The sequence below is a fragment of the Marmota monax genome, unplaced genomic scaffold, assembly GCF_021218885.2.
Source record: "Marmota monax isolate L192 unplaced genomic scaffold, Marmota_monax_Labrador192_F-V1.1 WCK01_AAM20220418_F8-fsc00037, whole genome shotgun sequence".
NCBI classification, from domain to species: Eukaryota; Metazoa; Chordata; class Mammalia; order Rodentia; family Sciuridae; genus Marmota; species Marmota monax.
The window spans coordinates 1,221,138-1,235,871 of record NW_026693245.1 but is presented as its reverse complement, the minus strand read 5'-3'; the positions used below and the strand labels follow the sequence as shown (position 1 = coordinate 1,235,871).

The following is a 14,734-nucleotide window of genomic DNA, read 5'->3' as shown; positions in this document are numbered from 1 at the left end:
GGATATGATACTAGAAAAATGCATTTGAAGAAAAAAAAGGTTTCCTATTTTTTCATGCACCAATGGTGAATTATGAATTTTTAATTATGAATATATAATTTATTATTTTTCTGGTTTAATGCTTTGGTATCAGAGAAGAAAAATTCATGATTCAAATAGAACCAGTTGAGCTTGTGTGGTGGTGCATGCCTGTAGTCCTATCCCCTCAGCAAGACTAAGGCAAGTGGTTTTCTAGTTTGAATTGAACCTGAACAACACAGCAAGATCCTGTCTTAAAGAAAAAAGAAATAGTAGGCCCTCAAATACACCAGTGGTTCTTTAATCAGAATGGAAGAAAGAGCCTCAAGATAGAGAAGTAACTTTTGAGTGGAAAAGGCCATTAAAGGCCCTTTACCTGGCATATATAATTCAGATTCTATCAGGAGACAATTTTATATTACTATGGAACTATTCGTTTAAGCCAAAAGTACCTTGAAAAGCAATGAATACAAATCAGACACACTAGGAAATTAAATAAAGCTAGAGAAAGTGTACTTTCCACTCTTGCTCTTCCTTGGTTAGAAGAGTGAATCCTGCCCTCAGGTCTTTAAGATGTGTTTGCGTATAGAAACAGATGAATGAAGGAGCTTGAAGAGAGTTGTAGTTTGAGATTATTTCCTAGAAATTCCCGATTTGTGCTTTATTGCAGCTATGCAGAATGTACTTTAAAAGGATGAAGCCCAGCGGGCGTGGTGGCGCTCACCTGTAATCCCAGAGGCTGGGGAGGTTGAGGCAGGAGGATATCGAGATCAAAGCTAGCTTCAGCAAAGGCGAGGCACTACCAACTCAGTGAGGCCCTGTCTCTAAATAGGGCCAGGGACAAGGCTCAGTGGTTAAGTGTTTCTGAGTTCAATCCTTAATTCCCCCCCCCCCCCCCCAAAAAAAAAAAAAAAAAAAAGATGAAGCCCATATAGACCTAGAGTAACTGCCACTGCCATTTTTACATTTTTGACCCATGTTTAGTTTTTATTTTTAACTGTGATACAATACGTGTAGCACGATGTGCTCCGCCGTCCATTTCTTCAAGTGCGATACCTGGGACCAAGCCCCTTGCTCTGCGCCTGAGCCTGACGCCTTGACGGCTGGCGACTAACCCCTTTTGTCTTGTCTTCTGTTTGCTTCCAGAGCTCCAAGATGGGAGGCAAGCTCAGCAAGAAGAAGAAGGGCTACAATGTGAATGACGAGAAGGCCAAGGACAAAGACAAGAAGGCCGAAGGCACGGGCACCGAAGAGGAAGGGACCCCAAAGGAGAGCGAGCCCCAGGCGGCCGCCGACGCGGCAGAGGCCAAGGAGAGCCAGGAGGAGAAGCCCGACAAGGTGGCGGACGCCGAGGGCAAAGCAGAGGCGCAGGAAGGCGACAAGGCGGCGGCTGCAGCCAAGGAGGAGGCGCCCAAGGCTGAGCCCGAGAAGAGCGAGGGCGGCGCTGAGGAGCAGCCCGAGCCAGCGGCTGCGCCCGCGCAGGAGCCTGGGCCCGGGGCCGCGGAAGCGCCAAGCGCTGCCGAGGCGGGCGCGGCGGAGAGCTCGGCCAGCGCGCCCGGGGACGGCGCGGGCAAGGAGGAAGGGGAACCCAAAAAGACTGAGGCTCCCGCAGCTCCTGCCACCCAGGAAACGAAAAGTGACGGGGCCCCGGCCTCAGACTCAAAACCTAGCAGCGCCGAGGCGGCCGCCTGCCCCAAGGAGCCCCCTGCAGCCTCGGAAGCGCCTAGTAGTACCAAGGCTCCAGCGCCAGCAGCGCCCACCGAGGAGCCCCAGCCTGGAGAGGCCCCAGCTGCCGAGCAGAGCGTGGCCGTGAAAGAGTAACCGGGACGCCTAGGGAAATGCCACTTACAAACAGCCTCTCTCTCTCTCTTTCTCTCTCTCCCCCCCCCCCCTCTTTCTCTGTCTCTCACACTGTCTCTCACTCTCTCTCTCCTATACTAACTTGTTTCAAATCGGAAGTAAGGATATGTATTGCCCAAGGGGGGAAAAGGATGCTGCCCCATCGAGGGAGGGAGGGGGTGGGAGAATCCAAATAGTATTTTTGTGGGGAAATATCTAATATACCTTCAGTCAACTTTACCAATAAGTCCTGGATTTTGAAGATGAGCGTCTGAAAGTACAGTACATGGTTCGTACGTGAACTGCTGCGCACGCGCGACTCCACCGCTAGGAGCCCAGTCTCTCCGCTTCTGCCTGGGAGTTTGGAGTGGGGCGTTTGATGCTGCCCACAGGGCCTGTGCCAAGGCAATCAGATCTTTAGGAAAGCAGTATTTTCTGTGTTTTCTTTTTAATTTACAGCCTTTCTTATTTTGATATTTTTTTAATGTTGTGGATGAATGCCAACTTTCAGACGGAGCCCACTTAGCTTGTCCATATGTATCTCGATGCCAACCCTCCATTCTTCCTCTCCAGATAATTTTGGGAGTAACAAACATTCTCTCATCGTACTTAGCCTACCTAGATTTCTCATGACGAGTTAATGCATGTCCGTGGTTGGGTGCACCTGTAGTTCTGTTTATTGGTCAGTGGAAATGAAAAAAAAAAAAAAGTCTGCGTTCATTGCAGTTCCAGTTTCTCTTCATTCTGTGTCACAGACACCAACACACCACTCATTGGAAAATGGAAAAAAAAATAAAAAATAAAAAAATAAAAAAATGTACAATGGATGCATTGAAATTATATGTAATTGTATAAATGGTGCAACAGTAATAAAGTTAAACAATTAAAAAGAAGTTAGAAAGACTGCTGGTTTTCTTTTACTTCCCCACTCCTGACCTCCCCTGGGTAAATTACCTCGTTAAAGAACAGAGCACTGTATGGGTATTTTTTTCTCTGCCCCCCTTCCCCCCCCCCAACATTTTTTTTTTTTTTTGTATGGAAGCTTAAAGTAAGATCCTCAAATTTTTTGACACACACACACACACACACACACACACACATATATATATATATATATATATATATATATATATATATATATATATATGAATATGACTGAACCTAGAGGTGCTTCACACACTGAGCTACATCCCCAGTCCTTTTTATTTTGTTTTGAGACAGAGTCTCCAAGTTGCTAAAGCTGGCCCAGCACCATTACCTTTCAAAGTAGCTGGGTCAGTGCTCGTAAATTATCACAGTAAAAGAGACTAAGCTGAAAATGTCCTGTCTATATATATGCATCTTATGAAACATGGGTATAATAACTTTACTTAAAAAGAACAAATATTTTGTACAAAGTCATTAAAGAATAATAAATAGATCTGATCTTGAAGACTGTGAGGAAAAGAACATTAAGATCTTGTAGAAACACCATATGAATATATAAATGAGAAAGCCATGATAAGCATTCTGTGCAATCCCTCTTCCCTTCTATTTTTGTTATATCATGATGGCCAGGAAAGGGGACCAAGTGTGAGGCAGGCAGTGAGAGTGAAAGCTTGGAACTGGCCTTCATGGTGGCTGGATTTCTGACCCAATTCTGACACTGACAGTGTGGCTTGTAACTCAGTTCCCACCTCTCCACAGACCTTCCTGGCTTCACCTATAGGAGGGCACAGACTTTATAACCTCTAAGGCAAGGCACCTTTGACTTCTGAAATATTTGGTAGTTTGTGGATGTGTCTGGTCACAATGTATACCATGGATGGACGTGATGTTACCTCCAGTTCTTGATTTCTCCTCCAGTCCTTGGATAGTGACCATCTGCGTGCTCAGGTTCCATCTATGCCACAGGTGCAGAAGGCTGGAGAATTGGTGTAAGCAGTGACTTAGGCAGTGCCCAGATATGCACATGAACTCTGTGGGCATGAATGAACCTGGTTCCACTCCTATGGCTTATATTACATATATAGAAATAAAACAGGAAAACGATATCCTCTCTGAGTAGTCTGTAGCCTGTACCACGTTTAAGATGTTGCCAATAGGTGACAACTGGGAAAACAAATGGTGAAACTGAGTCATAGGCAAATATTATATCTGCTGGGTTCAGTTCATGCCCATGATCACCTTTTGGCACTTTGGGTTCTTGCTTTTATGTGAAATAAATTTGAACTCTCAATGCTTGAAAGCACAGCACACATGAACTATGTAAATATATTGACCACCAAGCAACTGTTTTAAGTAAGGAAAACAGCAGGGGAATGTCCAGATGATTACTGATGTGCCCTGAAATATATGAAGTCACTTGGGGATAGGATGCTGGGGGTAGGGAGAAAACTGCTTCAGTCTTCATATAATTACTCATTTTTAAAAAATTTTAAATTAAAAGTTTTATTTTCAAAATTTAAATATTTTAACTGATAGTTACTAATATTAAATGCCATGCATTTCTTGCCAAAAAAAATGTGTTTGATGGAAGTAATAGGTGATATTTTCAGCCTCTTGGGTTAGCATTTATTATTATAAATCGCTGGTTAGGGATATATGAAATAAGGAGATTTTTTTCTTAGTTTATTTATACATAGAGTACTGTTGGGTAGAGTAGAGGAAAATTAAAATCTGAGCTGTATGTATTTATTTTTCTGTTTTCTCTTAGGTGCTCAAGCAATTAAGTAGTATCAGAAATGTGGTCACCAAGATATTTAAATCAAAATTTTAACCTAACTGAGATCTATGGCATTAATCTTACGTACTTCAGGGGGAAAATAAAAAGACTTACAGTGTAGTTTGAAACTGTGCATTCAGCAGAAAATGTACATGTGGGAGTGATTGGCTCAGCCAGAAAGGGAACAGTGTTGGGCTCCCTGTTAATTTTGGATTAACCTAGATAGTTCCCTCCTCATGAATGATTTAAAACGAAGGGAAGGCAATCATAGGCCACACTCAATAGAAATGTCAGACTGTTTGGAACTTACCACGTTTTGCTTCATGAACTTAGGCATGTCCTCCTCCACGCAGAACAAAGGGCTCCAGGGTCTCACACTTGCAGGGTGCCAGTGTGAAGACTGCAAGGAGGGATCAAAATATTCGTGTTTGCAGTTACCAGGTTCGTTCCTCTACATTGAAGGGAACACTACCTCTGCACGATGGGGATGAACCCAAGTCCCCAAGAGCTGGGCTGTGCCAAACATCCTAGGGGCCCCATGTGGCCTTAACCCTAAAGAAGACCATCTTCAGTCTGTTCCAGCCATTGCAGCAAGGGCCACACAGGCACTAATCAGGAACATCATTTGCCTGCGTTAGAGACACTCCTTCTCAGTGGGGTCAAGGCCCAGGTCTAGCAGACTTAAGGGAATAGTGGTCAACTATCTGGTGCTGACAAGATCTAGACAATTCTTTAGCTGCCTTGGTTGAGTAAATTATGAGGTGCTGGCAAAGCCAAGAACGGAAGTGCCACCCAAAGTCTGTTCTCATAAAGCAGTCTGGAACATTAATTTTCATTAAATGAAACTTCATGGCATACTGAAATACCACATTTTTATTGAAACATTAATTAAAGTCCACTGTCAAAGCTGGCTCTTGGGACACAAATCTTATCTTTGACATAGCAAATTTCATTTGTGAGAACAATCTAAAAGGTTTATAAAATTTGCAAACTTGATGTTATCCAACTTCTTGTCTCAGGATCAAAGAGATAAATCTTCATCCTTTTGATTTCTATTCTGCTTTTTGAGGACAACAATGTAGATGTTTGGAGCTTTGTTTTAACTAACTTACAATGTTGAAAACTGGATGCTCAGGAAGTAATTTTAAAATACACCAAACAGCAGCACGATGAAGCTCTGTGGGATGTCAGGTGAGCTTTCATGTACATTCTTATGTAAGGAGGCTTAATTCCTATCAGATATGACTTTACTCTAATGCTGTAGATAGTGGACTCAGGGATGGCTCATTGGTTAGGATATCGATTTTCATTGTACCTTATCTGTTAATGTAGAAGTAGTTTTCATGAAGGTATATATCTTTGATTTTTAAAATAAGCTATTCTTTATCATGGGCCTATATGCTTTCTGTCTTTTTAATGACAGAGGTATTATTGGTATATAAAATCTCTAAGTTCAGAGAATCATTGATTTAGCATAATTCTCCAAGTTTTTCTTAGTCTCCGGTTTATTAAGAGCAATTTTCATTCTGGAGTCATATATGTTTACTAACATACATATTTAGGAGAATCACACAGGGAATATCTTTTTGAAAAAGAGCGGTGATCTTAAAAAAAATCTTAGTGCAATTATACATATTGAAATAGAAAAATCATGTACAAATATATCTATCTTATAAACACTCGATCTTCATATTTTTCTAAGGTGCAAACATCACATTTGATCCTTATTTTGTTTTCTTTAAGGTAGTTTTATATTTAGCCTGAGTTTTCCTCTGGATTCAGAAAAATTCACTTTTAATATTAATATATTAAATTCAATGCCTTCTTTAATGCATCCATTTCTTTTAACTCTCTTAGGTTAATGTGTTAAAATGTCAAATGGTAAAAGGATGAGTTAATAGGCATGGATTTAGAATCATTTAGAGAACATTCACATTTGCTTTCTTAACATATTTTTTTCTTATATCATCCAGATATTAAAAGACTAACAGTAAAAGGTTCTTAATAAAAATGCTGTTTGGGGGAATTCTCATTTTAAATATGCTTTTTACATATATTACACTAATCCTCAAGCAGAGTTTCAGATAATTAAAGCAAGACATTGTTGGTCTACAGGCAACTCTGAAGTCCTTAATATAAAAACATAAACTAATGCTTAAAAAGAATCTACTTTCTAAAACATACAGATATTCTGATTAATTTTTTAAAAAACTTAAAGACTGAGTTCCAAACACTAGAAAGAAAGGCTTATGATTGGTGTCTTCACTGTTCTTTGGTTTTTTTAAGCTATGAGTTTATTCAGGGACAAAATATGTTTAAAAAGGCCCCAAAGACTCTTGGCTTGTAATTAGACAATAAATTCTTACTGTTGATTGGGTTGTGTTTAAGAGCCACACGACCAAAAAGTCAGTACTTCAAGCTATTGCTCAAAGAAAAAAAGATACCTGTTTTACCTTGAGGAAAATATGTTCACTTGTAACATACTTTTGTTAAAAAAAAAAAAAAGAAGTGGGAAAGAAAAATAAATAAAGGAAGAAAAGAAAGGAAGGAAGGAAGGAAAGAAGGGCGGAAGGAATTCCCCAGCATTCATTTTAAGAAAACCTTCCTCTTAGTGGAAGACACAGACTGTGTTTCAGTATCTTCTTGACAGAAACAGCCCAGCTTTGAGCTTTGCCAAGGAATAGGGATGACACCTCTAATTACTGGAGCCTTTTGCACAGGTTTGGGAAAATTGACTTGACAGGTGAACCCCACTGAAAGAGATGACTGTGAGGTCCTGAAGCAGCAGTGAACAATTTCCGCCCCACTCTGCCTCAGCACAGACATCCAAGAATAGAGCTCCCTCTCAGCTGGAACCACCCACTGCAGAGCACCCAAGTCTGACTAGTATGCAAATTTTCCCCAAAGGGTGCTTTTTTCTTTTTTAAACATTTTTTTTTTACCTCTTTTAGCTTAGAATAATAAAGACTATATTTTGCTTGCTATCTATTCAGTTGCTTTCTTTTTCAAGAGCTGAAACTACCTTGACATTCAGAGCAAATTCTACCTTTCAACATACACACACACATACATTCCATTAAAAAGAACCAACCCAAAAGAACAATTAAAAGACAAACTATCAGAGTACATAAAAAAGAGTGGCTTACCTTTCTGATACTAGTCAGAACCTCATTATAGCTTTTTTTTTGGTCTTTTATTTATTTCCTCTCTTGCTTACACTGTTCTGTTGGCATTCACTTTTTTTTTTCCATCAAGTTCTTCACTTCTACTTTATGTTGTTGCTCAGTTAATTATTTTCCATTCTTTCCTTCTGGCCTGCTTGCCTTTCACCAATTCTGCACAGAAGCAGATGCTTACATTGGGCCAGAACTGTAAAAATCACTCTTTCAATGCACAGTTCTTAAATAACTGTAAGTGTGCAGCTCTTTTTGACTTGACATAACCTTCATTTGTCCAGGAAGAACAAATATAATTTCTTTGCCACCCTTCTGCACTTGATGCACCTTCCTTCACCTACCTGCTTTCATCTGTAAGAACAACATGGAGATTAAGAGGACATGTTCAGGATCTAAGGGAATTTGAAGTAATTTTTTTTGTTTTTTTTCTGTGCTGGAGGCTTGAATCCAGGGCCTTGCACATGCTAGACAAGTATTACATCCCCAGCCCAAAATAATCCTTGATGTTCTGTGCTTATTCAAAGAGGTTCTATCACCAACTGTTTCAGAAGGTAGGAAAGTGGTTCTTAATATTCCATGTAACCTGGAAGCATAAAGATTTTTTCTTGGATACCAGAGTAAGAAAATTTTAGCCCCCCTCCCTCCATCTGTGATTCAGTAGTTTAAAATTTTTTAAAAAAATTTGCTCTAATTACTTATATTTGACAGTAGAATGCATTTTGACATATACATAAATGGAGTTTAGCTTCTGATTCTTCTGGTTGTACATGATGTAGTATTACACTGGTCATGTAATTACATATGCTCATAGGGTTATAATGTCAGGTGTGCAGGGAGGGAGGTTCCATAAAGTATCTCTTTGAAAATCAAAAGAGTGTGATTTTTCACAAAATTTGGAATCAAAGAGACTTGAGTTAGAATCTGGATTTAGTATGTTTTTCTGTAATTTTAAATAATTTACTTAAGATCTCTAGGCTCACTTCTCTCTCTCTCTCTCTCTCTCTCTCTCTGTGTGTGTGTGTGTGTGTGTATGTGTGTGGTGCTAGGGATTGAACCCAGGGCCTTGTGCATGTGAGGCAAGCACTCTAACAACTGAGCTATATCCCCCCACTAGGCTCACTTCTCTCACTTGAGAAAAAGACAGGGAAGAATAAAAAGAATAGCAGAGTCACTGGGAACATTTTCAATAAGACCTGGAAGGGTCGGTAAGCTGCCTAGAAGTAACTGGATCACGATACACAGTTTGCCCTCTCCGCTCTCCATCTCTGTGGATTCCACATCTGTAGGTTCAACCAACTATGGATTAAAAATAGTGGGGAAATAACCATCACTTCTTGTTACAGTTTGGGTCTTAAATGATACCCCAAAGCCTGTGTGTTGAAGGCTATGTCCCCAACCTCTGTTGCTCTTGAGAGGTGGAGGAACCTATAGGAAATGGGGCCTAACTGAAGGCAGTTAGGTCATTGAGGATGGACCTTTAAAGATGATATTGGGACCTTCATCCTTCCTCTCTGTTTTCCTGCAGCCATGAGGTAAGCAGATTTGTTTTACCAAGCATTCTCTGCCATAATGTTCTGCTTCACCATAGGTTCAAAGGCAACTGGGATCAAGTATCCAAGGACTGAAACTTCTGAAACCATGAGCCAAAATAAACCATATCTCCTGTAAGTTAATTATCTCAGGCATTTTTTCATAGTCACCAAACACTGACTAACACCATACTAAGCTTGTAGGGACTTTTTTTTTTCCCCTGTCATTAGTCCCTAAGCATTATAATATGACAACTATTTAGATAACATTTACATTGTGTTAGATTTTGCAAATAAGATAGAGTTAATTTAAAGTGTGAAGATGGATGTACATAGATTATATTCAAGTACTTTACCATTTTCATGTAAGGGACTTGCATCTTTGGGGGTCTTGGAGCAAATCCTCTATGGATACTGAGGTAAAACTGAATACTCAGTGAACCACAGCTGTTCCAAAGGAGGTTTCAGTTCTTTAAAAACCCTGGACTCAGAAGATCTGGACTGCTTACTTCAATTACAAAAGAGGATATAATGGAAAGACATTTTTTTCATTTCCTTTTTTTTAAATTAAAGGACCATAATTATACATAGTAATTGGGTTTATTTTGACAAAATAATAATACATGCAAGGAATTTGATTTCAAGCTCCATCTCCCTCCCTTTTTCTCCTGTTCTCCTTCCCCCAATTTTCCTTAAATTTTCTTTCTTCTACATATACATAAAAGTGAAATTCCCTATGGTATCTGAAATAAGAATATTTTACTAAATTCATTTCATTTATCTTTCCCTCTGTCTTCCCTCTCAGTCTCCTGTGTCTACTCCAATGATCTTCCCTGTATCTTCATGATATCCAATTCCTTCCCCTATTGCCCTCTTGGAAAGAATTTCTAATATCAATATTTCCTTGAAAATGCAGTGATGACAACCATGGATAGAGACCCAAATTGTCTTAGAGGACAGTTTAATTTGAAGAAAATAAATACACACAGTGTAGGGAAATTACTTCTTTTGGGTGTCAAAATATAAGGTGGTTTTCCTGAGAATGTTCTAATTAGATTATGGAGATAACTAAGATTAATTAAGAAGGGAGAATAAGTTGCTTTTGTGTTGGGATGTGAAGTAGTTGACCCCACCTGTATTACTTTGTTAGCTCTGGGACTTGGGAATGGAATTAACTTCTTGGAGCACAACGTGCTTCTCTGAGAGTTGGAGAATACACCTCCCTTGGTAGCTGGAGGGGAGAATAGAAGGTTATGTTCGGCACACTGTCTGGCATGTAAGCACTTGTTCAGTGGATTCTCTCTGTGATTACATTTTCTTATCAAACGAGTGAAAAATTCTATTTCATGGATCAACTCTGGTTTGGTCCTTATTCAATCTGTATATATAAAACTTTCATGTATATCAGTTCTAGTGTATTCTACATTGCTTCATTCACTCATTCATTTGCCAAATACTTATTAAGTAGCTACTGTCTTCCAGTCATTAAATGGCTATGATTGCTAAGAATATAAAGAACAAAAACACAGAGCCCAGTATTCTTCTCAACTCTGAACTTTAAAATGCAACTTGTTTTTCAGTACCTCCTCTTGGATGACAGGCAATAGTCTCTAAGGGAGCTTCTGATTCCTCTTCACCCCCAAGACAGGCTCCTTCTGTCCCCTATGGCTTACTGGTAACATCATCCTACAGATACTAAGTCATTGATTCCACACCTGACTCATCTCCTTTACTTACACTCAACAGCTCCTATCGGGGATCCTCCTTTCCCTCCACAGTCCTGACTCAAGTACTCTTGCACCTGGTCAAGGACACCCTGAGTCTCTTATTATTTAGTGCCAGAACCTTCTCACCAACTCTTCTGATCCTGCCCTTGCTTTTGGTCATCTTCTCAACATTGCAGCCAGAATGTCCATGTTAAAACATAAGTGTCTCCACTAGACCAGACTTGGATGAAACAGTGTCTCCCAGGTCCTACAGGAAACACTGGTTATGAAGTCTGCAGAACCTTATTCAAAGGCCTTTGGGAATTTCAAGATGGGGTAAGAGCAGAATACTAAATGAAGCCCAGGTCTCTTCTGAGGGTGGGGCCCTGTGTGTCTTCCTAGGTCACATGCCCAGGAAGCTGATCCTAACCATAGGTTTCGAGCAGGATGTGCCTCCCATGTCCTCCTCCAGTATTGGATGTCCTCATTTCTCCTTCACTCTGGCCACCTGGCCAGTTTGCTGGTCCTTCAACATGAACTCTGCAGGTGCCTTGCTGCTTCAGGCCTTTACAACTGCTAGTCCCTCTGCTCGGAGCTTTTCCAAACTCCCGCCCTTTTTCCATGACTTTGCTCAAAGTTACATTTGCATGAGATCACTCACCATCCTGTTTAAAATTGGCAACCTCCATGTGACCCTGTCTCATCCAACCTCGCTTCCTACACATCCCCTGGTTATTTCCTCTTCAGTGCTGGTCACCAAGCCATGATTGCTTTTTCTGAAATAATTTGCTTATTCTGTCTTCTTCCACTAGACTATAGGATCTACAGGGCAGAGGTTTTTTTTTTTGTTGTTGTTGTTGTTGTTTTTCGTATTTTTTTTCAATGCTATATCTCATTACCTAGGTTAGAATAAATAGTCAATACATCTTATTTTGAAAATATGAATGTCAATGGTAGAGATGCAAAAATTAAACAATCATCCAGTAATTACAGCTGAGTTATGTGCTGCAACTTTGAGCCAGAGCAGGTTGAGGAGAGGGACAAGTATTTTAGGCAGAGAGAACAGCATGAACAGGGGCCTATGGGCAAAGTGAACAGGAAGGCTGAAGGAGCTGAGAGAAGGTCACAACAGGGGGAATTCATGGAGGAAGAGCAAAGTGGGAATAGATGGGTATGAACATGTAGCTGGATTTGACCAAGCAGGCTTTGCTGAGAACTCTGGTCTTCATGCTGAGGATAATTGGAGACCCCAAGAGCACTAGAAACTGAGAATATAGAAAGGAAAGGAAAGATCATTCTAGGTCTGTGTGGAGAACCTCTGGGCATGTGGGGTGGATTTAGGGAGACTGACAAGGAAGTGCTTTGCAGTTAACTGACTGATAGGAGGGGGCTGCTTGAGGACAGAGGTGGCAGCCAAAATGGAGAAAACCAGACCAATGAAGTTGCTATTCCCGTGGCAAAATCACAGGATTGGTTATCTGAGAGTTTTGACTGGTGGATAGGATTTGAAGCTCAGATAGAAGGACGACCTCTGGAGAAGAGAGGAGATTCCTCCCTGTGTACGAGACAGAGGGAGGTGCCTATGTGGACGGCCTTGGATGTTTGGGAGGGAAAACGGAGGCAGCATCACTTGGATGGCTTTAACTTTCTGTGAAAATGTGAAGTAAGATCATTTTTTTTTTCATCACTGAGGGGACAATTGGGGTGTTGGACAGGTAGTTGGTGGGAGATTTGAGGATGAAAAAAGACCTGACTGTTGACTTCCCAAGTGAAGTAAGATGGCAGACACACATCCAGGATGGCCCACAAGGAGCTGTGAGTGCTGCTGCTCGGTTGCTGGATCGTCCCCAGCACACTCTGGCTATTTGGGTGCAGACACACAAAAAGAGCAGAGTTGGGAGGGTGTTAACTTTTTGTCACTGTGACCAAAATACCAGACAAGAATGGATTAAAGGAGGAAAAGTTGATTTTGAGCTCATGGTTTCAGAGGTTCAATCTGTTGGTGGACTCCATTGCTCAGGGTCTGAAGTGAGGAAGAACATCACGATGCAAGGATGTGGGGAAGGAGAAATGCACTGTCCATGGCCTCCAGGAAGCTGAGGGAGAGAGGGGAAGGGGCCCCAGGGAAGAGGAGCCCTTCCAGGCAAAGCCCCCCAGAAATTCCCCCCTTCTCCAGCCACCTGCTTACAGCTACCATTCAGTCAATCCATTCAAACTAGTATGAACCAATTAGGTTACTGCTCTCGTAATCTAATCTTTGGTGTCTGAAAATTCCTGAGACAGAGATATCTGAGGACAGAGATATCTGAGTAAGCAACATGTTGGGGAAATAGAATAGGACACTGAAATTGGAAATTTTGTTGATGGAGAAGTTTTGAATGGTGACAATTGACAGTTTCTCTTCCTGGTACCCAGGAAGAAGGTAGCCAAGGTGGCACGAGGGGTATTCAGTGAGAAAAAAGAGCAAGATGCTTAAAGGCCAGGGGATGGGGTGGATTTTCCAGGTGGAAGGCAATTGCCACTGAGGAGGCCAGCATCCAAGACTTAGGGACTGAAGGGCAGGACCAGGAGCCTGTGATGATAGCAAATAGATATTGGTGTGGCCAAAAGATGGAGCCTCAAAACAGACCTGGTACTGCAGTTGCAATTTTTGCTTGTTTGTTCTAAATGGTAGAATACATTTTTGGAAGTGACAGGAGGGAGCAAGGAGTTGACCAGCCTCCACGAAGAGGGCTGCTGTGGAAGCCATGTCCTCAGGAGCTTGAGCTGAGGAAAGGAGATGAAAAGTAAGCTCCAAAGCCAGCGTCCAGTAAAAATGGAGTTGTCTCGTGATGAGGCAGTGGGTATGGAGGGCATGATGGCAGTGCTCAGGAGGTGAGGAGCACTCTGCTGAGACTGGAGCAAGGAAATGCAAGAGGGATGGCCCAGAGTGTTGCAGAAAAAGCAGGCCCATGGGAGCTTCCACTGGGGTGTTGATTGGTGATGAGGTTAGGCTTCAGCATCCTGAGGACAAAACTGAGCCCAGAAACTGATGACCAAAGACGTTTTTTCACAAGATCTAGAGTAGAGGATTTATAAACAATAATGAAACTCATGGTGAGGTCCTTCCAATCTTTTGAATAGGATATTGAGTTTGCTTCTTTAGAGCTCTTAGGGTAACTTCTTGGAGGTTGACACTATCTTCCCCCATTATGTCCCCCATCATCCTATATAGAATTGAAAATGTGGGACTTAATGGGAAGAAAGGGGGAAGGCTTTCATTTTCTCTAAGATAGTTTTTACTTTGCCTCAACAGACCTAGGATGCTGGCCCACAAATCAAGCTCGAGTGAATAAACCTACTTGACACTAGAGGTAAGTACAAACTGTTCCGTTGCCTCAAATCTCTCAAAGGCCTCCCAGGTCTTCATGCTCCTGGATGCTTCTCCTACTGTCATGAGCTGTGCATCAAAGGCACTGGCAGATCCCCTGGTTTGAAGCTTGGTTCTGAAGCTTCCCAAGCTCAGTGCCTAGCATAAGTCACTTAACATCTTGGCAATTTATCCACCTTGTCTGTAATAATGATAATAATATGATTTAACTTACAGCATTGTCACCAGTTCAAATGACATAGATGATCTAAAGCCCAACACCTGGAACCTAGGGAGAAATTAAAGAAAACTCACCACTGATGCCTTTGAACACACCCGAGTTCTTTTCCTTCAGGATCCCACTGCCTCCACTACCCGCTATTGCCCAGTATGTGTCTGGAAGTCTCCACTCA

At 41.4% G+C, this 14,734-nt stretch overlaps 1 protein-coding gene across 1 annotated transcript in view; it reads left to right on the top strand.

Annotated features, from left to right (window-relative positions):
* The window catches only part of Basp1 (brain abundant membrane attached signal protein 1), a 52,455-nt gene extending 49,705 nt beyond the window's left edge, over nucleotides 1-2,750 (top strand). The window contains exon 2 of the mRNA XM_046456387.2: nucleotides 1,165-2,750. Coding sequence (XP_046312343.1) covers nucleotides 1,174-1,839 — 666 coding nt within the window. The 5' untranslated portion in view covers nucleotides 1,165-1,173 and the 3' untranslated portion in view covers nucleotides 1,840-2,750. The remainder of the gene's footprint in view (nucleotides 1-1,164) is intronic.
* Nucleotides 2,751-14,734: the final 11,984 nt, after the last annotated feature.